Raw genomic sequence first — 26,425 nt, 5'->3', positions numbered from 1 at the left:
TTTACGCAGACTTTTTTCTACCATAGCCAAAAATAAAGAAAAAGAGCTCTTGACAGCAAAACAACGTACACGAGCCTCTAAGTGAAGATGCTATGCAGAAGCTGAGACAATGGTGTGATCTAAGGTGGAGAAGGGTGAAGAAAATCTGGTCTTACCAGTAAAGAATATAGGGGATTTACTTCGAATTTCCTCCAATTTTTGAACGAACAAGGCGTTCATTTCCCTCTGTAGGGTGCCCGCTTGCCTCCGAGAAGCTTCAGGCCAGCGCTTGGGGAATTCTGGGCTTCCAAGGCTTTCTAGACTGCTGGAGTTGGAGGATATAGAGCCATTGCTGGCTGCAACCAAGTTGACAGTGCTTCCATACTTGCCACCTGATTGGCACTGCCACCGTTGCCGGGAATGAGCCTTTATTCCGTGACTTTTAGATTCAACATTTTTCTTCCCTGGGGTCACGGAAGACTGGGTGCTCCTTGTGAGATCATCGGCAGTTCCAGGGCTGCTGCAAGACTGCAAATCTGCTTGCCGCCTGGGCTGACCTTTAACTGCCCAGGTTTTTAGCTCTACCCTCTCTTCTCCAGTTATACTGCTATACTGGTCATGGTGAAGCATATCTTTAGCAATAGGCCTGGTAGGATGGTCACTCCACTTGCTTTCTAGATCTGGGCTTTCTTTGGAACCAATCATGCATTTCATGCAATTGGTGGCCACTCCAATCCTACCAGAGCTGTTGATGGCACAGCGTGCAAAGACACTTTGCTTCTCGCTCTGGTGCTCCTGAAGCCAGACCCTGTTAGACCTCCGCACGGGTTCGCTGAAAGCAGCACCCCCTTGAGCACAACTTTGGTTTTTGGCTTTACGAGAACCGTGGGCCTTACCTTTCAACCCCTTGCCATGTACCACCCCACTGGCACCATCTCTGGGAGCTGGTGACAGAGAAGCACTTTCTGGCTCTTGCTCAAAGCGAGGCTGTGAGGCAGCTTCCACTTCACGGTCTTCACCGGCCCCTTCAGAGCTGTTGTCTTTTGTGTCAAAAGCAATTTCAGGGAAGCCCTTCTTGTTCTTCTTCTGGCTTTTGGTGGGTGCACTGGCTGTCCGTCTCAAGATGTGGCTGCTAAAGGAATGTTTGCGGTGGAGCTGACCAGCAGCATGACTGTCCAGGGAGGCCTGCTTTGGATTTCTGAGAAACAGGCCTTTTAGACCTAGAGCTTGTTTGGCCTGGAAAATTAAAAATAAAAAAAAAGAAGTCCTTAACAGAAAAGGCAAGTCTCTTCCTTTGGGTGCAGGAACTCACGGTCGTTTCACTTATGTACGCACACACAGAGTCTCCTGCCATACTCCTACCATCAACATGAGAGCTAAACCAGAAATAGGACAGAGATTAAAAACTAAGAAAATCAGCAACAGCACAACCTTTAAGACCATCAAGTCCAACCATTAACTTAACACTGCCCAGCCCACCACTAACCCATGTCCCTGAGCACCTCGTCCACACGGCTCTTAAATCTCTCCAGGGATGGTGATCCCCCTGCCCCAGGCAGCCCGTTCCAATGCCTGACAGCCCTTTCCAGGAAGGAATCCTTCCTAATTTCAAATCTAAACCTCCCTGGCACAACTTGAGGCCGTTGCCAATGATATCGATTCAATTGGAAATGTGGGCTGAATGCAGCAGAGGTCACAGCGCTGCAACAAAACAATGCTGTGAGTAAATGAGAAGAAGAAACTGAAAAAAACCCACAAAACAATCCACAGAAATGGGGATAATTTTTAAAAGTTACTTTAAAATAATTTTAGTTTTGTCATGCAACATGAGGTGGTTTGAGAAGTTGACCTCTCATGCTAAAGAATATTTTGACTTAAAACATAATGATAAAAGGGACGTTCAGATGGAGATTTACATTCATTAGGAACTGTTGGGCAATAGAGTGGATATAAGAATATCACGTTTTGGTTTTCAATATAAAGGAGATCTAAACCTCAACTGAAGTGAACACTGTCATGAAGAGCAGCTGAGGAATATGCATGACAAATGACCATCAAATATTTCACTTTCTACCTGTGTACCTACATTTTGATCATTTCCTACCACGCAACACTTATTCAAAGACACTCGTGTATGTCCTCATCACCGGAGAAAGACACTATAAACGAGTGAGGTTAGTCAGGGTGATAATACAGTACTTCACATACTGCAGTACTCATTTAAGCATTAAACATACATATTCCCCATCAAATCTCCCACCGGCATACACGTGATTTACATGTCAGTGAAACAGTTCCAGCATTCCCGTAAACATTCTGGGTGTACTTGCCAACTTTTGCAGCAGTGGGCCGATGCCTGACAAAGAGTATGTTGGTTTTGCTCTGTTCCCAGGGCCTCGTACACTCTCAAAGCAGAGAAAGAGGTATTTCCCTGCTAACCTACTCCTCCTTTGCTCCCTTGATTTCCCAGTTAGATCAAACTCTCTTTGGTAGCTGTAGCACGAGGAAGGAATAATGTCAGTACATGGCAGATGCACGGCACAGTCAGCTGGGGTTAAAAGCTGCTTTTAGTCATGTGTCCTGTGCAGTCTGGCATGTGGGATCGAGGTTTACCTGCCTGACACAAAGCCCAGCGAAAGCATTCAGAATATCATTTCCACAGCTGACTGAAGTTCAGTTACCACATGTCAAGATCCAGTGTGAAGAGGAGATGATTAAAAAGAGACCTAAAATGGCCTTAAAATTATATGCAGGATAAGATAAAGAAGGTAGAGATTGATTTTTCCCATGCAAGGCAGAGAAAATGTAATTTAAATATTAATAAACCTTCTGTGAGAGCCAGAATATTGAACAATCTGCTTGGGTCACTGTGGATTCACTTGCACTTGTTAAGGAGCGAAGGGAAAAAGCATTCTGCTCCGACTGCGACAAGCTGGCAAGTACATGAATTTACTGAAAAGCAGACAAACCCCAGAAGAAACACACACACACACACACAAGTAATATCCAACAAAAACAAAGGGGAAGCACTGATGGAATAGGTGAGACACAGTGCAGGGCTCCAGGTATCATTCTAGCTGATTGGGTGCATCGTCGTTAAGCTAGCCGCTGTTGCTTGAATCAGTGCAGTGATTCAAGAACCCAAGACAGGTTTGGTTAACTTAGGGGGGAAAAAAGTTTAAAATAAAGAAAAAAGAAAGAAAAAATAGAGAGCCATTTTGAGGGAGATCCAGAACACGTGCTTTCAGCTTTGACTCCAGCTTTCACAGGGCTGTTTCTTTCTCTGAAGCAGACTGGAGAAACAGCACAAGAGGCTTTCCCTCAATTTAGCAAACAACTCGCTGTTAAGGTTCCTTTCCATATGAAAGAAACAACACCAGAGAACAACAGTATCACAGAATCATGGAATGGTTTGGGTTGGAAGGGACCTTAAAGATCATCTAGTTCCAGCCCCCTGCCATGGGCAGGGACACCTTCCACTAGCCCAGGCTGCTCAAACAGTAGACAGACTCAAGAGAAAGGGAGGGTGCAGAAGGATCTTTATCCTGGATCTGCTTCATACAGGGCGGGCTCTCTGGCTGATCAAAGACCCAACAGAACTGACTGTCAAATGTCACAATTCATGTTACATGAGTTGAAGAGCTTCACATACGAATAAGGAAACACTGATGATGAAGCAAGTGGGTAGAGGCATGCAGGTGTGTGGTGGTGGTCACTACACCTCCCTGAGGCAGGAGGGGGTACCTTCAAGGCGTCTACAAATGCTCTGCTTCTAAAAGTAGACTTTTTTTGACATAGAGAAGCCCACTGAAATCACAAACAGACAGAGTAAAGGCAAAACAACAGTGAGGGTGGGTCTCAGAGATATGCACATCCAGAAAACCACAAGAAATTCTGCAGTACATGAATAGACTAGGGAAGAGACAGACAAAGAAAAGCATCTCCACAGAACAGTGCAATCCAGAAAGAAAGTTCAGTTAAACACAAGTTAAGGTGAAATCTAAGCCTCTGCTTTAGTAATATCAAATTACTGCTTTAGTAATATCAAGGTACTGAGATGGTGGAATATCTACAGTTAGAAAAAAAGCCCCAAATGGTTAATTAGTTGGAATATCTGGATTAATACAGCCCAAAATAGTGCCAGCTGAAACCAGGCTGATAACTGCAGTGATTTTTCTTCCCAAATTTCTGTTAACTGAAAAATCAAAGCAGGCCATGATTCAGAGAGAAAAAAACAGAAAGAGGCCATGTAATATTACTACCCTATTTTCAGTAGTTATCATTAAAAATTATAAATTTAAAAAACCCCACCCACATAAAACCTTTCATTTAAAATCCTTGTATCTTAATCACGTCACTGCACAGCACCAGCATCTTAACACCAGCAAACCCAGAGACTGCAACGATAGTGAGAAGGAATAAGGGATGTCTAATAGACCTTGAAGATGAAAAGGGGGTAAAGCACTCAAAAAACAAATCAGTGCAGTAGATTAGAAGCCAGTGGACAAGGCCATGGAGGACACACCGTGATACACCTGCAACTTGCAGTTGTTTAACACTTACCAAGAAAGACTAATATCCTCAAACTAGCTGCCAAAGTTTGAATGGGTGTGTTGCCCTACTTCGAGTTGTAACTGTCACCAGGCAGTTGCTCATGAGGAAGCCAGTAAGAGGAAGTAATTATGAAAGGCTAGGTAAAGTAAGGATTACAAGAGAGAATGCCTTACAATATTGCCAAAGATTGGAGATGAAAACTCTTAAAACACTCAGAAAGACTATGAACATTGTCTCTCATTAAACACTGCAATCGAGGACAGTGACTCGGAAGCTGATGACGTCAACAGAACAGTGATTAAGGCAGGCAGACCTAGTTTGTCTTTTCTTTAAAAATCCCATTTGCCAGTGGATATTAAGCTACAGACAGACTTGCAATGAAGGACGCTGCAGTACTTGCTGTCCTTGCAGCAGTCGAGAGAGCAGCACAGAGCACATCGCCTGCAAGTCGCAAACAACGGGAGTATGAACGCACACAACACTGGGAAGGGGAGGATAATCTGCCTATCCTCTATCATTGTGACTGAGAACAGAACGGAAAAGAGGAATTCAAAAAGGGATGAGTAGGGCTGGCCAGGGCAGCCACCTTCTCTGCTGGATGATACAGCAAACAGAAGCCTGTTTCATTCGAGGACATAGGTACTAACCAGATCCATTCAGTTCCCACTGGCCTCACACCCAAGGCTGAGCTATCGCATTTCTTGGTACAAGGATGGAGAGTTTGATGGAACTATTCATAAAAGAGCAACAGATCTGAACACAGGAACGCCACAGAAGTTCATACTGAAATGTAAAGCTGAATCAGTGCCAGCGCATGCATCCAACGCCTGTCAGGTTACTGAAACAACTGCATCCCTGCCCACAGTCAAAACAGGCATGCCTTATGTCCTATACAGTTCCCTGGAGCCCGAAAAAAGTCGGGAACAATCTTAGCATTAAAATGTTCAGCCTACCATCACTTTCCCTCGAAGCCTGGGACGACTTGGCCTTTTTACCATGACCTGGGTGCCAGCCTTTTATCTGTGACTGGCCCTACCGTCTGAAATTAAACACTGCTCGTCTGCTCTGTCCTGCTCACACCAACACCGACCACCTGGATTTCACTTAAAGCTTCTCAAGGCTCCTGCTTAACAGAGTTAAATCCAAAGAGGTTCATAATGCCAGGAGGAGGTTCAGGCAAGACTCCTAGCCCCGTCAGGATGAAGCTATACCTGCCTAAAGGCTGTGCAGTAAACATCAAATAAAAAAGCAGGAAATGAGCTAAAATGTCTACAGTGACATTCTTTCCAGAAACAGCCCTTCTTCCTATAAATAAAGAAAGAAGTTCTCCTGGGATTTATCTGTTTCATCCTATAAACGTTTTCATTAAAATCTAGCAATGTGAAAAGCTGTTTTCCTTTTAAAGAATTGGTTTAATTCCTCTTCCATGAACAGAAGGAACTCCGAATTCCCAGCCTATTCAACGCCGCCTCCTGCTGTCGCTATGCTGACATTACAGTTTGTTGCGACAAAGCTCAGCCTGTCGTTGTGTGGATAGAAACTGGCTTTGAGATTCCCAAGGCTGTAAGATACTTAGCTACCTGAATTTCATTGACACTAACATCGCAGAAGTAACTAAATCCAGTGCCCTGCGAGGAAAGAAGCTGCCTCATTTTCCGCTGGCCAGGAGAAGTTTGAAGTTAGGGCTTTGGATAGCTTGGAGCTATTCATGGGAATTTAAATCTAGCACTCAGCTGTAGTTTTTCCTGCATGTGGAGCAAACACACTCTTAACAATAGATAAGCAGTGAAAATAAGTCCAAAAACTATTACCAGGGTCATGTTTCTTCTGCAGTTTAAGTGTTGTTATGGAAAAACCCCAAAGCAAATAAGCCTTAAGAAGGCAATTAAATTTAAAAATGCAAAAGCATCAGGCCCAGAGAGCCTTTACAGAAGCAGCTTTGCAGGCAACAGGCGCTCACAGCCGAGGTGTATAACCTCTTGTCCAGCCCGGTGTGCTTACGGTCCTGGACACAACCATATTTATTTATATAGGTGTGTGCATGCTGCCATGCAATCACCTTCCCCTACGCTGCCTCAGAAAGGACAGCCCAGAATCTCTTTACGATCTGTCTGCATCTCCATGCGTACGCAGAAGGACCTCAGGCTACCATGGCAATCACAGGGAGGAAGTTTACTCTAGCTGAACATACACACTAGCCTGGACCTTCACCCACTGGGCTTCCCTAGGGTGACACAAAATTCTGCCGGTTCATTTCCGTCTGCAAGCTGTATTACCTTGCCCTGAGGGCACTCACCTTACCACAGATGTCATTAATAGCCACGTGAACAAAGATGGATGCCTCCTCTATACCCTCCAGGTACACGTGTCGGTAACCTGAAAGAGAGTGAACACAGCTGACAAGGAGTTGAAACAGATGACAGGAAGAGCATCTCGAGATTTTTCCCTTTGTAAATGAACCGTTTTTGCCCAGCTCCTCCCCGCACCAAGCATCCAGGCTTGTGCATTACCCAGCCGCTCCCAGTTATCCAAGAGCCACACCACTTACAAACTTAACTGCCACTTCTTCTTAGCCCCTTTGTTTTGTAATAAAAGCCATGTCCTGCTTTTCCCTGGGTCCATTATTGCTGCTGTCAGTCTGTGACTTAAACTTGACTACACTCTCTCCTGGAGACTTAGAGTCTATTATTAATACCACAAACATTTCAATCCAGATCATTTTATTGAGACTGGGTGTTTGGTTTCAATCTTAACCACTAACTTTTTTCTTTACTTTGAAAGAAAAGAACAGTATACCCAGAAGAAGCTTTAATGTGAAGGAAGACTGAAAACAGAAACAGGAAACCGACAGGAAATGGCATTTGACAACCTGGATCCCACCATCAGAACAGGAAACTACCTGTTCCGTATTAAACTATTACTGACAGTAACACGGCCAACCAAAACTCCAGTGCCTTTCAAAAACTGCTGTGAAGAAAATGGAGGAAAAAGCAGTATGAGATAACAGGAGTAAGGATTCTGTATGGTAGTCTTCCAAGTCCACAATATTTCGCCATCCTGCTTAGCAATCTTACCCAATTTTTGAAAATCTAGTCCCATGGAGTTAATTGATTTAGTCTTCATCACCACATAAGTCCGTAGCGGACCAAGGTAGAGAATTCAGGGTCCAAACTCCCAGTCTCTCGTTCTAACTAGAGACCTCTGCAGCAGACACGAGTCCAGCATCTGCAGCTTTAGCTCCCCCAGAAAAACATCCCAGCCAACTGATGTGGGATTTCACCATTCCTGTCTTACCTGGCATCATACTGCTGAAAGCTATTGTTCTCTGTCCAATAAAATCACGCCCAATTGGATCATGGTCCCACACAAGGAACCGAATCAGTGCAATCTCTGGCATGTGCACGGTGAACACCAACGTTTCCTCCCACATCGGGTTAAAACCTTGGAGTGAAGGAATCAGCTTTTAGATGTTTCGTTCACAAGATGCAAGAAGAAAGCAGACTGTCTGCATAAGGAATGCCTAAACTTCAATGTCATTCTAGTTTTCCTAACAGTTTGATCATTGGTCTTGGAAAATCCAGTGCTCTCACTCACTTCCGCAGGAGGCGCAACAGCACAAGAATTTGCAAGGAACACAGTTGGATCTTACTCAAAGTTGGTCCTGCTTTCAGCCATGTTTGGACAGCTTTCTTTTGGTGACAGCAAGCTCCAAATATCCTTTTCTCACACAAGCAGAAGTCAGACAAATGGCTTGTTTTACACCACGACCTTCACAAAACTATACCAGCTCGGTCGAACAATTCAAGCCCCAATTCTGGTTAATATCAAGAAGGCTGAAATGAATTTTTCAGTGCTTTTCCCCAGTAGGCACCAAATTTCATCTACTTGTATCTTCAAGAACAAAATTTGCCTGAAAGAGGATGTTCCGGCCATAAAAGAAGCTAAAACCCACATAATCTTACCATTATCATCAACTACTCTAGTTTGTTCTTTGAAGCAATCAACAGGTAAGCCTATAACTTCCACTTCAACAAATGGATCTATGATCTGGAAAACAGAAAGCAACAAATGTTGAAAAGAAAGCGACAGGGATGAAATTCAGGCACACAGCTTGTCCAACGTGGGCATTGTACAGCATTGTCTTAGTAATTATTGGTCCTGAGCCTTTCTGTAATTATTATGCTGATGAGACCCTTCAATTACACCTCATTTGAAACAGCAACCCGATACTCAAATGCACCATCATCTCCCAGTAAGGAACACTGAAGACAAGTGTGCCTTGAATCAAAGATCAGACTTTTTGAAAGCTTGTTACTGCTTTCAGACACCAAGATTGTCAACATCCAACACAACCTCAGCAAGGATGAAGAATCTTTTCGATGCTCAGAACACCACCAATGTTCCTTGTGTCCACATTCCTATAGAGATACTTCACCACTAATGAGAAATCAGATGTGTTGTGTCTGCTTTTTCGTACTCTTGGACACATCATTCTCTCTGGGGAAGACTACACAGTGTATCTGTCAAACGTCCTGCTCGCCTAGCTCTAGCCTACAAAACCTTTTTCACAACATACAGTGCTCAGCACAATAAAGGCCTGATTTTTCCCTGGTAAAATTGTGTGCAAGGGAAACAAATAAATGAGACATGGGATTTTAAACACCACCTAACTTACTGCAGCTTTCACCAGGGCTTTTATTGCAGGCTGTGGTGGTGTAGATACCTGACTTAGCTCAGACACCAAGAGCAGTCGCATCGGGGAGCACAGGAAATCGGGTAGGATGAGCCAGCCCTGGAGTGCTTGGCTGCAATGAACCCTTACTCAGGGTTACACTGTTCACGGTTGGTAGCTGGACAGACTGGGTGCAGACTGTTTCTTAGGCATTTTATCTTAAGAGCGTTCATTTTCCTACATGTTGTTACGTCCTGACATGGGGAGTAAGCTGTACGTTTTGCAGCGCCCTTCTAGAGGAATCCCATAAAACACGACTGTCGTAGTCATAGGGAATTGGATTTGTGCATTCAGGTAGCATTCCTCCAGGTTTCTGTTCCGCGTGAGCCATTTCCTCTACTGTTCAGGGTAAAATGGAATTCCAGCAGACTGTTTTGCATCTTCTGAAATACGAGTAATCTGAATCAGGACAAATTCCATGCTGTTGCATACTGGGATATTAATGAAAATGGAAATTCACTGAAGCGCAGAGGTTCACTAAACCCTCAGCATGACTCTACTGTGTTTGGTTTTTGGGGGAGTTTACCTGGTTTGATGTAGTCGCCTAAAGAGTTCTGTGGAGAAAGTATTTAGAAGCTGACTGAAACATTCACGCAAATTCAAGCATGTAAGAACCCGTGTGAGAGGTTTGATTCTAATTGAAAGAGGGTAGAAGGAAATCTAAATTCTGATAAAACTTTGTCCTAGCATTCATTAAAGACTAATATTTAATGAAGTCATGTGGATGACACTGAGACAGCATCCCCCACCTTCCCCAACACACTGGAACAGTCACTGATTGTCCCATACCTCTCCTCGGTCTCCCAACATGGAATCACGTGGTTTTGGGAGTTGTTGACCGCTGATAATTCTTAGGACCAGTTGTTTCTTCAATTGGCCAGGGAGCGGGTCCTCAGAATTTGGATTAAAGACACCTGGAAAAATGAGAAGTCACAGAGTGTGAAAGAAGTGCAATTTTGGGGATGACTTATAGTTATAGATACATTCTGGCTTAGTTGCTTTCAGCATCAGAAAGGCATTTTTAAGCAAACCGTAATAAGGATCCACAGCCCCTCTTCCCATGCAGTAAGTAATCCACTCATTTTGCTTATTTTTCTTACCTTGACACATGCAGTTTGGTTTGAGGACATAGCCACAATTCCCATTGGCACTAAATTTGGCCCGGTTCAGTTGCAGCATTCTCCCCTCGGACTGGTAGTTTAGTGCAACTATTTAAAAACCAAAAAGGTGGTATAACTTACTGAAGGTGTTAACAACATTCTGGTTTGCAGAACAAAGTTGAGGGAAGGACACCTAAATACATTTTCACATTTGACTTCTTGGATGCAAAGACTGAAATGTTTACTGAAGAAGGTTTCTCCTCTGTAAGATACCCCCCAGCTCCCGGGAGAGCAGCTCTCCACAGGGCTCAGAGCTCTGAACTCCTCTTGCATTTGAGAAGTTCATTTATTTCCATTTATCAGACAACTACTTGCACGCAGACACGTGTTTGAGGCAATCCAGCCAGGTAACAAGGAGGACTCGATTGCAAGTGAACTCGTAGTATTTTAAGGGGTGAATTCGGAGCTCCTATATAAACAGCCCTCCCAAAATAAACCAAAACTGAACGATTTTTCTTTCTGCTCACCAAGTTGGCAGCCAGCATTCCAGAAGGGCTGGGGATTGTAGTTGCTAGAGTCCACGCGGTAAGAAGATGGGTAGATGCGGGACAACTGATGCTGGTTGAACCGTAGATACTGTGCTGGCTTTTGCTGCAGGATTTGGTGGGCTTTTGTTTCACTGAAGGATGAAACCTGCCAGCTGGACGAGACTAGAACCACGAGAGGAGGAGATGAGAGGTAACCTCCTTATTTATTGAGTATCTAGATAAAGCATTCAAACCCACATAGTTCCTGGTAACCACCAAGCATCCTTCGAATACACCCCACTCAGAAGGAACTATGCTTTTCTTACATTACAGCAAAATCACGGTGCTTCCTGGAGGAGCAGGGCTGGGGAAATGAAGCTGAATATAATGAATGACCTGAATCTTCATTAAGAAGTTTTATAAAAAATCTCTAAGATTTTTTTTTTTATTTCCTCAAGGAAGGTTTGGTTCCTGGCAAGCAGTTCTCTCTTTCTGACATTTTTAATTAAAACTGGATTCCTGTCAAAGATGCAGAAAACTTAAAAAGAGGACTGAAATATTCTAGAAATTCCATGCTGATATCTCATCAGATTTGACTTAAAAACCTAAACTTTAAGCTTAAAACGCTCTTCAGACCATCCTGCCCAAGGGCATTACTAAGCCCTCTGTTATTTCCCAGGATATAAGTGTTGTGTAGCAGCTTTTACACGAGCTAGCAAAGATGACATGTACCACTTACTACCCACAGTAACTTCTTCTCCTTTATGGAAGCTGCCACACAAGTCTAGAGCCCCTTTGTGGACTCTGAATGGCAAGTGGTCAGCCACTCCAAAATAGCAGAGCTTTATTGTGTGCAGCTCCTCCTTTACCATCTTTTCAGGGTGGGGAGAAATTAAGAGAAAACCAGCTTTTAATGAGAAGATACGTAAGGACATAAACCTTTCCATATCTTTGTGTAGCAATTATTTTCAGCAGACTTTTAGTTCAACCTACTTTCAGCTTCGACATCATGGATGCCAACAGACTTGGTGTATTTCACCAGGTCAGAGAGTGCCCTGGACAGCTTCATCGTTTTCTTCTGTCGGGTCATCCTAGAAAGGTAAAACAAATTAACTGTCCGTTAACTACGGGGTAAGTTTTATCTTTCGGATTTACACAATCAGTATAAAGAAATATAGGAAGGTTTTCTTCCACCAAGGAGGTACTCGATAGTTTTATACCGCTTAAAGCTTCATTGCCAAAGCGCAGAAGTTGTGGAACCAAGGCCATAAAAGCACAGAGAACAGCCCTGTTCTTACATGCCAATGGCAGGCATAAGTACTCACCTACCAAGCTCTGGTGGGGAGGACCCTGTATTGCTTTGACCAAAGGCTGGAATATCTATTCACACACATATTTACTTCTCAAGTCAAGTGCTAACAAAAATCCTTTTCAAATCCCAAAGAAATAGCACGAAAGCAATGCTCTGACCCGCCTCCTTTGCTTCAGGCCATCACTACCAGCATGTCTACTGACCTCCCAAGAAAGCTCTGCAGTACCCCGGAGAACCGCTTGACCGGATGTTTTACTTCTGAAGCCTGAAGCTTAAGCAACCATTCTGCAAAGGATCTTTGATGTCAGGATTTTTGAAGAGGCAATTTAAAGAACTCAAAATCTTCACCTGAATATTATTGCAGCTTCATTTGGTAAATTACAAAACAATTAAAAAAACTATCTGCCGGGGACCTGAATCACTGCAAATCCACCTTAATGGATTCACCAGGCCACCACTCCGATGGCCTGTATGTCAGCGGGATGAGATGGTCAGAGCTCACAACACATACAAGGTCCACTGTCCCTTGCTAACTGTCTGAATGGCACTAAGGGATCACTCCGATGGCCCTGTGCAGACATCGGATCTGCCCTCATACCAGATTCCTGTCATGTGCCTGCAGCTTTCCATAATCGGCTTCTGGACCTGGAGCATTTCCATTTCGTGGGTACATTTATGTAGGTATCTGTCTTAGAAACAACATTGCCAAATTGCTTGTTAACAGACCTGCTGGTATGTACAGAGCTCCTGGCTAAATTTCCTTGAGAATCCAAATCGTCTTCGCCCTCTTCCAGACTTGTTGCCTTTTTCAATTTGCTTCCTTTTTTCTGTGCCACAGGGAAATAAAACCATCATATCACAACTGTCTGATCAGCATTAGAGCAGCTGAATACAATTCTGCTTTGCCATGCCAACGAGCACATCGCTCACAGAAAACGGGAAACGCCAGCGTTGGCAACAGTCTGGTGGCAGCATGATACGCAGGCGCGCGGGGAAGGCTCAGCCCAAGCTCAGAGCCTCTTTATAAAGGAATCACAAACCCTCAGGTGAAAGGTGCAAATGAATTTTTATGTTTTCAGAACAGATCTTGGATACTTTATGACCTTGATGTCAACTGAAGCTGCCTCGTTATGTGTAGTTATGACCAGTTATCCAGCCAGACAATGCACTTACGATACTCCTCTACACCACTGTGCGCAAAGCCAAAACCTACCCAAGGACATAAACTTTAGCGTAGACCAAACCCACCGAGTGGCTCACCTTGCGTTTAGAAAAGCTGCCCATCAATGACCGGCTCTGCCTTTTACTGGTACTGAAGTCTTCCCCAGACTCCACATCGTCCTCAAGTTTACTCTAAAGCAATCAAGCAGATTCATTTTTCAAACAGAATTCAAACAGAAAGAATAATGCAGCAGACCAAACCGAGTATGACTGAGAGTGTGTCTGAACATCGGCACACATAGTTTGGGAAGCACTCCTCCCTAAAGCGTCAACAGAACCGGACCAGGCCCATGCAGGCTTTTTTAAACATAAGTTGAGTATAAGACCTCATGTCCCAGCAATAACTGCCATCACTTTTTGCCCACGGGAAGTTTCAGAGCAGGAAGTAATCAGGCAGATACCCCACTCCAATTCTGCTTTCCTCCAGGCAAAGTCCGAGTGCCCCATACCACACACCTGCATTGACACCAGGTAGCTTAACAGGACTGATTTCTGCCAGCTGCACAGTTTTACTACGATACTCCACAGTAAGGAAGAACCTACATTCTCATAAAACAAATGTGTGTACTTCACCGGTGCTGCTGCTGTTTAATATGACCTTACAGTTTGTTTTCTGGACTAATACAACACAGACTATTCTGGTTAACACCTGCGCAAAAGGACTCCTGAAGTCTTGGCTTTGCAGTGGATCTTACAAGAGTAACTGACACATCATGTGAACCATTGGGCTTAAAAGTCCATACAACACTCATGCCATAAAATGTTTTGGGAAGCTGATTTTTAGTTCTCATCTAGTCTCAATCCCAAGTTAGCACATCTCTGTCTTATTGGCAGATCTCTAGTGTTTTTCATTTCCATGCAACAATCTTCCTAAGCTTTTGTGGCTTATTATAAATTCTAAAATGACATTGCCTCAAGTTCACGAAGCTGTCTGTGGGCTGAGCACATTTTTAAAAATAGGCGTTAGTACAAAATTAAAATACAAACGTAAATGCACAGAACAGAGAACTGAGGGCAAAAAGCCCAACTTTCATATGCACTTTTTATAATGGAGAATAAAATTCTTCCTGTTGAAAAGTCATTTCATGTGCACATTTCATGCTCCAATTGCTGTGTGAGCAAGAAAAAACACCTTTGCATATCCGAGAGTGATGTCCACCTGGCGTCATCATCAACCGAACGAACTGTGAATCTGAAGGCAATAATATGTAATTTATTCAGAAAGCTAATCAAACACAATAAGGGAAATGCTAACCACCTTCCTCTGAGGTCACTGGACTTTGGAGAAAGAAGTGTTTAGCATTCTGGGTCATATTCTGGAGGACTGTCATGTTTCACTATTCATCTGCAATAACAGAATATCCTTCTGCATCGAGTGCGAATCATAAAACTAGCAAAAATTCAAATCTCATTATCTGCAAATTAAAAAGAAGCTTCTAATAAATGGTCATAAATGTTAAAAGTATTCTTCCTTATGACGTAGCTTTTACATAAGGAATGTGAGGTTTTAATAGGATGTCATGACAAAATATCTCAGAAAATGCTACAGAAGAAGGGAATGTGTTAGCTTCTATACTGAAACAGCCTAATCCGTGGTGGTCAGGGCAGTCATCCAGGAACGGAAAACATAGCGTCAAAATTCCAGCTCCACCGAACTCTGACTCCATGAACCTGGATCTGCCACATCCCAGGGGAACGTTTTGGCTACTTGGTTATTCTTAAATGTTATTATCCCAGTTAACCTAGAGAGGGACCCGACAGACTTTGCAAAACCCGTCGTATGACTCACACTACCTTGTTTTAAGGGAAGTGTGGAGCATTCTTTAATTTCACTAGGACTATGATAGCTGCAGACACCTCAGGTACACTGAGCTGTCTTTTCTGGGGAGTCTCAACACAGATTTAAAAGCCCAACCGTAGACATCCACCTTTGAAAGAACAAGTGTTACTGTTCTGAAATAATAGTACTACGTAGCTACAGAGACAAACAACAATCAGGTGTAGGGATAAGCAAAATGGAATAAAACATGTTCACCTTCTTACTCTCTGATTTCAGAGCAGCCTTTCCTGATGAGGGCAGAGTGGTAACTGTAAAATTGTTCGGATCTTCACAGTCACGGATCTTGGATTCTTTTATGAGTGAGTCCAGTTTTTTCTTTGCTATATTCTCCACTCTTTTCCTATTACTAGATGCCTACAAAGAAAACAGGATCATTAAACTAGGTGGTGATGAAAAAAGTCTTAGCAATTCCAGCCAGGATTAATGCAAACTACGGAAGCATATGAGGCCCTGAAGTAGATGTTAGATGTCAAGTGTAAACAGATTGTCTGAAGTGATGACAGAGTAGAACTAATTAAAACAGTTCTAATTAAACCAAGACTGACCATTAGCAGAGCTATTCAGGTGCAGCATCTGTTATAAGCCAAGGATGTGCTAACTGAGATGACTATTACGGAGATGACTCCCAAACCCAACTGGATTCACACAGGCCACGTTTTGCACTCCATATTCAGTTTAAAACCATGATTTACTCCACTGTGCTGCCATTCTTCATGGAAATTGAATTGTAATGGATACGTGTGGAAACTCTAGTATCCGGTGTTTCCCTCACACACTGGGGTTGAGGGACAGCGTTCATCTGCTCTGCCAAGGGTGACTGCAGCTACAACAGAGGCAGATCCCACTGGATGGAATGGGAGCGGCTTTTTTGAAATCAAGCTTTAATCTTGATTTCAGTGGTTCAAGGGCAAAACGTCAGAGAGCCGCTGTTCCCTCCAGTGTACACCACAGCCCACGTGAGGAAGTGCGGGAAACAAAAATAGAAATCCAGAGTTTTCTTCCTCCATGAGGCATAAACTTACAGTCCCAGGTCTTTTAAAGGGTGACAGATTGTGTTTTCTCAGTAGGCCTTAAGAATTCCCAGTTAAATTTGTCATGAAACAAGCTATGATTTTTTGAGCTCTTCAAAATTTGGCCTGGAAAAGAAGGCAGATGTAGCAAATCTCAGATTCAAAGCATCAGTAAACCTTACAGGAAAGTGAACTGCTCGTAACAAAGAGAATGAGGTCAGCAAAGCAACGCCTACTGAGCCTTTGCTGAGAATAATACACCCAGCCATAACATGTTACTACCTAATTTTATTATGAAAGATGACTCTCACTGGCTTTCGTTTCGCCATCCATTTAATGGAATTAAAATAAACATTATTTGACATCTCTTTATAAATAGCTTATGTGTGGGCTAAGTTGAAAAGAATCATGGCAGAAGTGACTTCTAGCAATGAGAGATCCGCTGACATGTCTGCTTGTTCAAGTAGTTGGATTAGGATCCCCTCAAAACAAACCATCTTTAAGCCTACAAATTATCTGGAAAACTTGCAAAATCAGGACCTTAAGTACGAGAGTGCCTCTGAATTTAACAGGGCTGCCAAATCACCTGCCTTGTTTCCTTTGGCTGCTGAAAATGGTCTGCCACGCCTGGGGCAGAGAGAGAACTAGACAACACAGGGAAACAGCCGAGTGAACTGCGCTGATCACAGTGAAGTTTCAGAGTCAAGAAATATCCAATTCTCCTTTTACTTGGTTTGCATAGTTCTGGTTTCCATATACAGGTAGCCCTTAAGTGGATTGTCAAAGCTTTTGGTTCAGCTTTCAGTTCATTCTCTCCCTGGGCAGATGGCCTTGGTACCAGGCCTGGCTGTACATAGCTGTAAGCCTCCTGGACCGACCCCTGTCACCCCTGGCTGTACAGTACCTTCCACTTTGAAAAGATGCAACATCTAACAAGAAAGTGTCACAAAACATGAGGCATTAAAGCAGCCTGGAAATACTGAAAAGTGATTTGCTAAAACATAATAGTTTTTAAAAAACCCAAAATATGATTCTTCCCCTTTGGTAGACTTATTCATAAAGAAGTTTCTCATTTGGTTTCAGATGAAAAGGATCAAATCCATAACACAAAATGAGGAAATGGCCTGAGGGAGAGAGGACTGAAAATGCAATCTCTCTCCAAGGCAATCTAGCTTATGTTATCAAGCAGTTCTGCTGTGCTTCATATTGTTTCTGTAAGATGTAATGTCACTTCCCAGAAGATTAAAGTGACAAAAATCCCCAACTTTTAAAAAGGATGAAGAAATAAGGGATTTTCAGATTGAAGCAAGCAGAGATTAAAACATTCTCCCATTTTAATTCTCCTTTAAATTAAAAACCCACTAAGGCCAGCATTCTGCAAACCAAAGGGGTGGCATTCAGCAACCCAAAGGGATGCTCTGTAACAATGACCTCAGTTTGACATAGGTAGAATTTTTTCTTTTCTTTTTGGCACTTGAGGGGAAGAACACTACAATGCAATAGAGTCATGAGATATTATTATTTAAAATAGTAAAAGACAAAAAACTCCAAACCTGAAACATAACCAGCATTAGGGGTGCTGCTGAACTTTTGTCAAATCTGTCCCCAGGAAGGTTTAGAACCTAAAGGACTTCTGCTGAATCCCAAAGATTAGATCACATCCACACTGCAGAGAACCCTTACAAGGTTTCTTCTCACTGGGGTGGGAAAAGGTAACATGCATTTACAGTCAAATGGGCACTCAACTTACATCTCCATTCATTAGTTTACAGTCGTCATCAATCTCATCAGCACTGTCCTCATCAGAAACTTCACCTTCCTCTGCATCATCACTGATGTTGGCTGGAAGTTTCTTCCCCTGGACGGTAAAATGATTACACAGGCAGGTTGGCATGCAGCTCTCGCTACCACACGTTTAGAAAAATCATATATACAAAGCATGCAACCAGGTTCTTGTTGATTGAGAAGACATTTGTTCAGAACCTGAAGTGCCAGGTTCTTGAAGACTGCTTTTTGTACAATGATTTAAGTTAGGGTCTAAGTGATAATTGGGCAGAAATCATAATCATCACAAACAAAAAGAGGGATGAAACAGATGAAGCACGTTTTTACCTTAACCAGTATCTTGCCTTTAAGACTTTCTGGTGAAGGGAGCTTGGTGGAATCATCATTGTGCACAGAAGACAGATCCAGTTTGTCTCCTAGAATTTCTAGAAGATACTGAGCCATCTTCTTCTGCTGGATGACACTGCAATGGTTCTCAATTGACAAGATAACAGGGTACCTGGCAGAGACAACAGTGAGTATCATCAGCTGCAAATTCAGCTTGTACTGCATTCAGAGGATAAGGGTTTTTACTGTCTGAGCCATTCCTGGAACAGGCATCACCCCCAGCGAAATCTGCAGGGGTGTGGGCTCAGTGTTGATACCCCAATACTCACTCCAAACTGAACGGTCCGTTTTTGACAGCAACGGGATAATTTAACTTCTGCAATCTGATTTGATGCTTTTTTTTTCCAGAGCACACTTCTCCCCTTCCTACACTACCCAGTCCTGACCTCTACGTCCTATCAAAGAGACTGTGGCAAGCCATTCATAAGGAAAACCTAAATACCCAGTGCCTTCAACTCTCCCCTCCAGTGGGTGCTCCAGCCCTTTTGTACTCTCACAGGTAAAGGTAAATAAAGGTTCCAAGAACTGAAAAAAGATCCCCAGTGGATCTTCCTTTCCAACTAACCTTCCCACTTCCAACAACCAAGTGATGAACCTGTTGCACTAGTTCTTCCAGGAAATCTTTTCTAGCTGGTAACAGAGCAGTATCATACAAACCAGCCTGCAGATACAGCCTCTTCTACAAAGACAGCATTACTTATAGATCTGGTTTTAGTGCTGTCATTTATTGTTGATTCTTCAGGCTGAGGCTGAGCAATAAGCAAAAATAATGTTGTTTGAAAGGCATCAAGATTTGTGAAACATTGATTTCAGTGTGGTTGGTGCCATATAAAAGCCCACTGAAGGTGGGTTTCTGTTTAGAGATGATACATTTTTAGGATAAGCACAAAAGCCAGCGTACAATGCAGTTTGGTGGGGCTGAATTATGAGGGATTCATTATTTAAAAACTAATTATGAAGAAATAGATGTCTATCCTGACATCAGGCCCTCAATAGCTCCTCATCAGGCAAAATGAGGCTTTGAGCGAGACAATGCCTGCAGGACAAAATGTTCCCAGCTGATGACTATAGTTACATCCCCAGCTTTGCCTGAAGCTAGTTCCTAAGCTGAATTTGCAGCTTCCCAACAGCTATGTCTCCAGCCTATACTGGGAAAGTAAACATCTGCAAGTCTAAAACACACTTCATTTGGTACCAAACTCGGACTGAGCATCAACACCTATCCGGAAAAAAAACCACCACACATAACAAGTTGTAACGCGGCTCCAGTTAACCTTTCTGTACAGCTTTTAAGAACTGCCACAATTTCAGAAGCATTGCCATGTATTCTGCCTGCCAGCTCTCCTTTGATTTATCACACCTTACTCCAAAAATGTCAGGCTCAAAATAAGTTTACCTGGGCTGAAATTTCAGTGCAAGTTTAGCTCTATTCATGAAGGCAGATGGACGACTTTGGAGGAGCTACTGGAGAATTTTTACAGAGATAAATGAATGTATCTTTAAAAAAACAGGTTGACACACACATTTTGACTCTCAGGACAGTACTGCCAAGGTATATGAAACTTCCCATCAGATAATTCTCTGATTTCCTTAGCAATATACAGGTAGGGAAAATAACCTGTCTCTTGAACAGGCTGCTTTCTCCACAACTGGGCTACTGTCTCTCCTTTGCTGCCTGACCTGCTTCCTATCCCTGGAGCACCCAAGCGTCACCTTGGCATACTGGAGTACACATCCAGAGAGAAATGTGTTGAACTGCCAACCATTCACTACAAATAGTCACTGGCAAAATATGTTGATCCTCTGATCTTCTACAAATGGGATAAAGGCAGCCTCACAGCTATGTAGAGAATGCCCCTACTCAGTCGGTTTGCCTCATTATGTCTTTCTGAAGGCTTCCTCCCCACAGAAACAGCTCAGAATTCTGTCTGGCACGTGCAGACACAGGTTAGGTTACCACTGACTGCCTTTACAAGATGCCTGGGAACACTCCAGCTTACAGCCCTGTAAAAGATTCAGAAGTTGGCAGACCGTATACATACTCATTCTTGATAAAGGCATATTTGTTGATCGTTTCAATCACATCTTTGAAGAGAATTTTGGAAGTCAGAGTGTATCCATGGTGGACAATCGGTTCACCATCCGGCCCATCCCAGCAGTCAACTGTAGAACAGAAACAGTGACACCCATCAGACAAGTAACATCTGGGGCCACCATCTGCTGAAGACCATGAGACCCTGCCATTCCGTCCAGCAACCCGCCAGCCGTGTACACAGCCAAGCAAGGCAAAGGTTCATTCCCACCCTCCATCTGTTGAACCTCCTTTCCCTGTAGCAGCTTCATGGCCTTGATATTCTACTGTGCACTGATGACTTCCCATTGCTTGAGAAAGCCCCAAGCGAAAAAGATCTCCTTTAGCAAGTGCTGAGGAGTATTATGAGAGGAAGAGAGATGACACAGCATAGAACCTCCTTTCCCTGTAGCAGCTTCATGGCCTTGATATTCTACTGTGCACTGATGACTTCCCATTGCTTGAGAAAGCCCCAAGCGAAAAAGATCTCCTTTAGCAAGTGCTGAGGAGTATTATGAGAGGAAGAGAGATGACACAGCATAGCACTGCTTTTTTTTGAACCTGAAAGGGAAAGCAGAGTCTTAGCCAAGCTTCTCACACCACCAGCGAAGCCAAGACTTAGGCATCTGTAGGCCTCCTTGGATTTTGCCTGAACTTACACTTATTTACAATTGTATTTTCATGAAATGTTTTACTCCTCTAAAGCACCCACTGGCATGTCCACAACCTGACCTGAAAATCGTAACATTGGCTCTCTGAAAGACTGTGACAACACTGTGATGGTCAGGCTGCCACAGATGACTATGACACAGGTCTCAGAAAGGCACTGTGAACATCAGAAGGGATTTCACATACAGGCTTCCTGGTCAGAGACTGTCAATACTCTCCACCATAGAACCCGACCCCCCTTATCAGAAATATCAGCTTTCCTCTTACATATAGCAGGAAATCTGCCGTATTTGCCAGTCTGGTTGACAAATATTTGGCTCGAATGTATGTACACCAGTACCTTCTGCTGAATGTTAGTATCCTCTCCACAAAAATAGCACAATTTGTTTTTTCCTCAGTACCAACGACATTACCCTTCAAATGTCTGCCTTATTTCCACGCTCAAGACATTTATCCATTACATGGCAACACTGTTCTGTCATTCTTTATGAAGGGAAGACAGCATTTACTAGGCCTTTTCCTCTACCCATTACCGTGCCGTCTGCAGAAGTCATGCGTCTCCCTTGACAGAGGAGAAGCGAAACCACTGAGCCCACTGACGATTCCTTTTAGATCTTTACCTTCCACGCAACGGCAGCCAGACTGCAGCACCCATGCATACATGTCCACTCTAGACTGGGACATCAGCTGATCTCCCATGAGGTAGGTATTATGTGAAGAGGTAATGAAATAGTGACTCAAAGGGTAACTCATGTCCTGATTCACTTGGTAGTGCTCTGGGTTGAATATGTCCCCTGATGGACTCCGCATGTAATTGGTGAAACCTGTAAACAAACAATACTATAAATAATACAGTTTTGTCCTTTTTGTTGTTGTAGCTTTCCTAAAACCAGCTTAAAAATGCATCCCTACAATCACCAGCGCATTCCTGAACAGGTAAGATAAATAAATAAACATCATTACATCCCACCTGCCACAACGACCCATTGCAGTTACTGCTTTCAAGTAATTTCCAGCTGGTTTCTACATTGCCCTGCTCTGCCTTTCCTGAAAAAAATGTCTATTTAATGCAACCTCATGTTTCAGGCTTATAATTTTTGTCAAAATACTCTGCTAGGACATTAAGTGTCAGAGCATACAAAAGCTTCCAGAGATCTGCGGTCATATCCTGGCATTGCTCCTCTGTGAAATGAGCTGAAAGATGTTTGGTACTGCAGTGCCTAGAGATAGTTTCCAGCGACCCAACCCAGTTTGATGCAAGGGAGATACTCTCCCCTCCTCTCTTTCTCCTGAAAACACCAGAAGAATGTCAACACATATTGGCTTTTACAAGCAAGAGTCTCTAATTCTGAGATGACGGCGCATGCAGACGGGAGAGATCTGCAGTACAGCATCACTTGAGGGGACTGAAGGCCACTGTGATACTCCAGACTTGACACCAAAACGTCAATTATCTGTAGCACTCTCAGTGTTGCTACCAGAAGAATTTATTTTCCAAAGTAGCGGGATGCTTGCGGATCGTGCAGACTATGTCACCTGGACAATGTCTGTACTGCAATCATCGCTCGTTCAGAAGCAAAAGTTTTAGCAAGTTATGGTTTTGACCTTTGTGTGAAATTGCTGCTCTCAGACCACCAGTATACGGTTGTGCACAAGGACGCAGACTCTTTCACAAGACAGGCTAACATTAAAAACTGTAACTTCCATTTCAAGTCTCCCCAAAATTCTTTTCACTCACCACCAATGAAAGTCTAAGCTTCCCATTCACATCCTGGCTTAGCTGCTGACAGCGATGATGCCTTTGTTCAGAAAGGTCTCTGCTTCAAGACTTCTAATTCTCCTTACATGTCACTCATCATTCTATAAATAAAGCTGTGCTCATATAAAAACCTGCCAGACTTCTAGAGGTCTTTATGCGCTTTCTCCGTCTGTGACAGCCTGGTGCTTTGTTTCACTAAAGCTACACAAGGCAAAATAACTCCAGTCCTCAAAATCAGTCTCAGAATACTGGTCTGCAGAGCGCAGAGAATAGACTAGATGAGAATAGCTTGAACAGAATCTAAGATAAAGTGTCACCTTTATGGCTTTACATTTTGTGTTGATGAAAGTTTCATTAAAGGAAAAGAGCTGATAAATACAAACAGCAGCCAGAACAATACACTAGGAAACAGTGCTGGGGATCCTCAGTCTAACCTGATACTTGAGTCTCTTGAGGCACATGCCATGATGGACCAGCAAACCAGAAATACGGCTAAAGTGAAAACAAAAGACTAACCAAGTCAGGGCAGACAGCTTGAAAAACTGAGAGGGCACAGCATATGTCAGCAGACATACAGCTAATGACTCTTGGCAAATTAATCTTTTCTTCTTTCTACAAACCAATCGGCCACTACAAGATCAGTCCCACACACCACTGCTGCAGCAGCCTCTGAAACAACACCATTGTTTGCCTTAAGCCCTGGGTAAAACATAGTATCAAACCTGCTGCAACGAGTTCGCCCTGACCGGCTCTACCAGCCCTAGGATGAGGAAACAGGAATGGAGGAAGACTCTCTCGGCAGCGTGTACCACGGAGCTCCCTGCTTACGCTCTCAGGAAAAGTGCACCGACACAGTGGTTTATTTTGATCAACAGGGGAAGGTAAGAGGGTTTTGCAAGGATATGTTGAACGAGCTCGTTGTCACAGGCCAGGCCAAGGTGCTGGCAGATGCCAGCCCTCACAGCTGAGGAGGCCAGCAAACACAGACACAGGAATGAATGTGAATGGGCAAGGAACACTGTGCTATTATCTTACTGCTGCTGCTAAGTGTGAGCGTGATGCTCGTCTTGGCTGTATCAATTTAGGAAGAAACATAGAGCTTCAATTTCCAAGCTGTTAGACTTCAGTCTCCCTAGGCAACACCCAGTTTGTTTTCCGGAAGACAAGAGGGATCTAAAGTCTCAGCTGCACACAAAGAGAAGCACAGAGTAACTCCTGCGCGTGTGCACATGCACACGTGTGCATATATGTATGCATGCATGCAGATACTCTATGGGTTTTAAGCAGTTCTTTCTTCTTTGCCAGTACCCGATCCTGCTCTGTGCCCCTTGTCAGCCCCTCAGTTCCCTCTGTTAGGATGTTACCATCAATGCACTCCAGAAAACTCCTGCAGTAGTTTAGCTCTAGCTGAGGTCTGTTCTGCTGCACTTCCACCAAGATATTGGCGTAGTGAAAGTCTCCCGTGAGGAGCAGAGCCTGCTAATGAGAAGCTTTCCCCAGTTGTTTCACAACACCCTCATCTTCCACTTCTTCCTGACCAGAGATCCGTAGCAGACACCCAGCAGAACATCACCCACGTTGGGCTGGTCTCTGATCCTAACTCATAAACTATCAACCGTGTCATCATCCATTCCTAGGCACAGCAGTGTTATTGTTCTGGTTAGGATTCTGAAAGTTTTTCTTTCTGGTATGAAAAACGACAATTGTTTTGGAAAGCCTAGTCTGACTTGCCTATCTATGAGGAAGGCAAGATAATGAACCTGATTATTCATTAATTATGTGACTGCCACTGACCGTACAGCACCAGAAAATAAAAACATGAAAATGTCAGCTGCTGCAGTCACTTGGCACTAGTATGAGCTTTAAAATGAACTGAGAATTTAGTCTGAAAATAGAGGAGACCTGAACCTCTCCCAAGTAACCATCACTCCTTGAACAACCAACCACCTCACCCAACATACCAGAAACTACCCACTTCTTCATGCAGCAAACAGAACTGAACTTCCATTTTGCCATTTTTCACTGTGCCAACATCCCCACAGAAACAGAAAAGACTGATTTTCAAAAGGTTCTAGAACTCCTGCACAGAATCTAATTCCTGAGCAACGTACTCTGTCCTGGAGTCAACAGGATCTGGCAGAAGATTTACTATTCAGATGAAAGGATTTAGAATCAGCCCTCAGAATAACAACCACAATCATGATGGTACAGCATCACTGTATTCAGAGTGAAGCTTTAGCACCAGGAGTCACGGAAGCATGCTTCGGATAAATTTCATTTATCATCCCACTTCACATGTTTACTCCAGATCACATCACTCCCCTTATTAAAACTTAAAAAGATTTCCAAAAATACCTGCAGGAGTGATGCAACTAAATTCTACTGTTTTCCAAAAGCACTAATAAAGCCACATCCAGCTCCAGCTGACCTTCAGCGACTGCTCTTCAGCATATGTACGTTTAAAAACCTTCCAAAGAGGACTGATTTCCCTTTAGGTTCCTCAGCAAATAATAGATATTAAAAAGAAAACTAGGAACAAGCATACTCTGTACAGCGTGATACGATTCTATGACTATACGTTATGCAAACTTTTTCTCAGAAGCATTGGAACAGTTGCCTCTTTCCTACAAGAGCTACAGCAGGCAGCTCACCGTCAATCCCCAGAGCTCCCTCCTTCTTGTTCTCCAGGCACGGTTCAAACTTGCTGACGATTTCCAGGCAGTGTTCTTTAGTCACATTCGTCATCTGTAAAAGCAGCGAAAAGGAAGTGTTCACCACAGCTTCTCCTACCTCTTTTCTGTGTGTACAGTTTAACCACTGGCCATGTATCCATAGCGGTACCGAGGATTTCCAGTTTCCCAGTGAGATTCTCACTCCTGTCAATCAGTGTCAGGTCAGATAAGAACGAGAGTGCCTGGTGAAAGGTCCCTGTGCTAAGCCCACACCAGCCAATAGAGAGTTCTGCTGTGTAGGTCAAATCTGGTTAGTGCTATTAGGCACACGGAGCATCCAAACAGAACAAGCTTTGACACAAACCAATGGATTCTTCTCCGGGAGGATTAAAGGCTTAGTTTGCATTATCAGAGGGGTTTTACTTTAAAATAAAAGAAGGAAACGGCTCATCTTTATGCAGCAGACAGGAAAATCAGTTACTGGCAGAGTAACAAGAGAATCAGGACATAATGCTCTCAGAAAGCTCCTTGAGGAAATCTGCTAACTTCAAGGTTGCTTTGCATCCTCACCTGAAGAAGGAAAGAGTACAAAGGGAATTACATGTTTCTAAGAGTTAGCATTTATAAAAAAACAGGCCATTTATGATAAGCTGCAGCTTTTTACCTTGCAACGTTCTCCTAATTCAATTTTAACACTAATATTCCTGCTATTTACTGCTGATTTATCCTGTAACTATTATTCCTGGTATTATTTAATGTTCCTATCCTGAGTGGTCCAGCAAATCCTTTCCCTCAGATGCTGTACAC

At 43.3% G+C, this 26,425-nt stretch overlaps 1 protein-coding gene across 1 annotated transcript in view; it reads right to left on the bottom strand.

The window, feature by feature from the left end:
• Positions 1 to 26,425, bottom strand: part of PLCH2 (phospholipase C, eta 2) — a 42,955-nt gene that overhangs the window by 5,118 nt on the left and 11,412 nt on the right. The window contains exons 6-21 of the mRNA XM_010149764.1: positions 25,598 to 25,691; positions 21,808 to 22,011; positions 20,490 to 20,610; positions 18,388 to 18,559; positions 18,026 to 18,133; positions 15,461 to 15,619; positions 13,465 to 13,557; positions 12,931 to 13,031; positions 11,886 to 11,983; positions 10,893 to 11,075; positions 10,366 to 10,473; positions 10,055 to 10,179; positions 8,496 to 8,580; positions 7,828 to 7,974; positions 6,830 to 6,909; positions 156 to 1,215 (exon numbers count right to left, since the gene is read on the bottom strand). Of these exons, the coding sequence (XP_010148066.1) occupies positions 156 to 1,215; positions 6,830 to 6,909; positions 7,828 to 7,974; positions 8,496 to 8,580; positions 10,055 to 10,179; positions 10,366 to 10,473; positions 10,893 to 11,075; positions 11,886 to 11,983; positions 12,931 to 13,031; positions 13,465 to 13,557; positions 15,461 to 15,619; positions 18,026 to 18,133; positions 18,388 to 18,559; positions 20,490 to 20,610; positions 21,808 to 22,011; positions 25,598 to 25,691 (2,938 nt within the window). The remainder of the gene's footprint in view (positions 1 to 155; positions 1,216 to 6,829; positions 6,910 to 7,827; positions 7,975 to 8,495; positions 8,581 to 10,054; positions 10,180 to 10,365; positions 10,474 to 10,892; positions 11,076 to 11,885; positions 11,984 to 12,930; positions 13,032 to 13,464; positions 13,558 to 15,460; positions 15,620 to 18,025; positions 18,134 to 18,387; positions 18,560 to 20,489; positions 20,611 to 21,807; positions 22,012 to 25,597; positions 25,692 to 26,425) is intronic.

The sequence above is a fragment of the Eurypyga helias genome, unplaced genomic scaffold (genome assembly GCF_000690775.1).
Source record: "Eurypyga helias isolate BGI_N326 unplaced genomic scaffold, ASM69077v1 scaffold14094, whole genome shotgun sequence".
In the NCBI taxonomy this organism is placed as follows: Eukaryota; Metazoa; Chordata; class Aves; order Eurypygiformes; family Eurypygidae; genus Eurypyga; species Eurypyga helias.
Note: the sequence above shows the minus strand (reverse complement) of the source record. Positions and strands in the feature narration are given on the sequence as shown.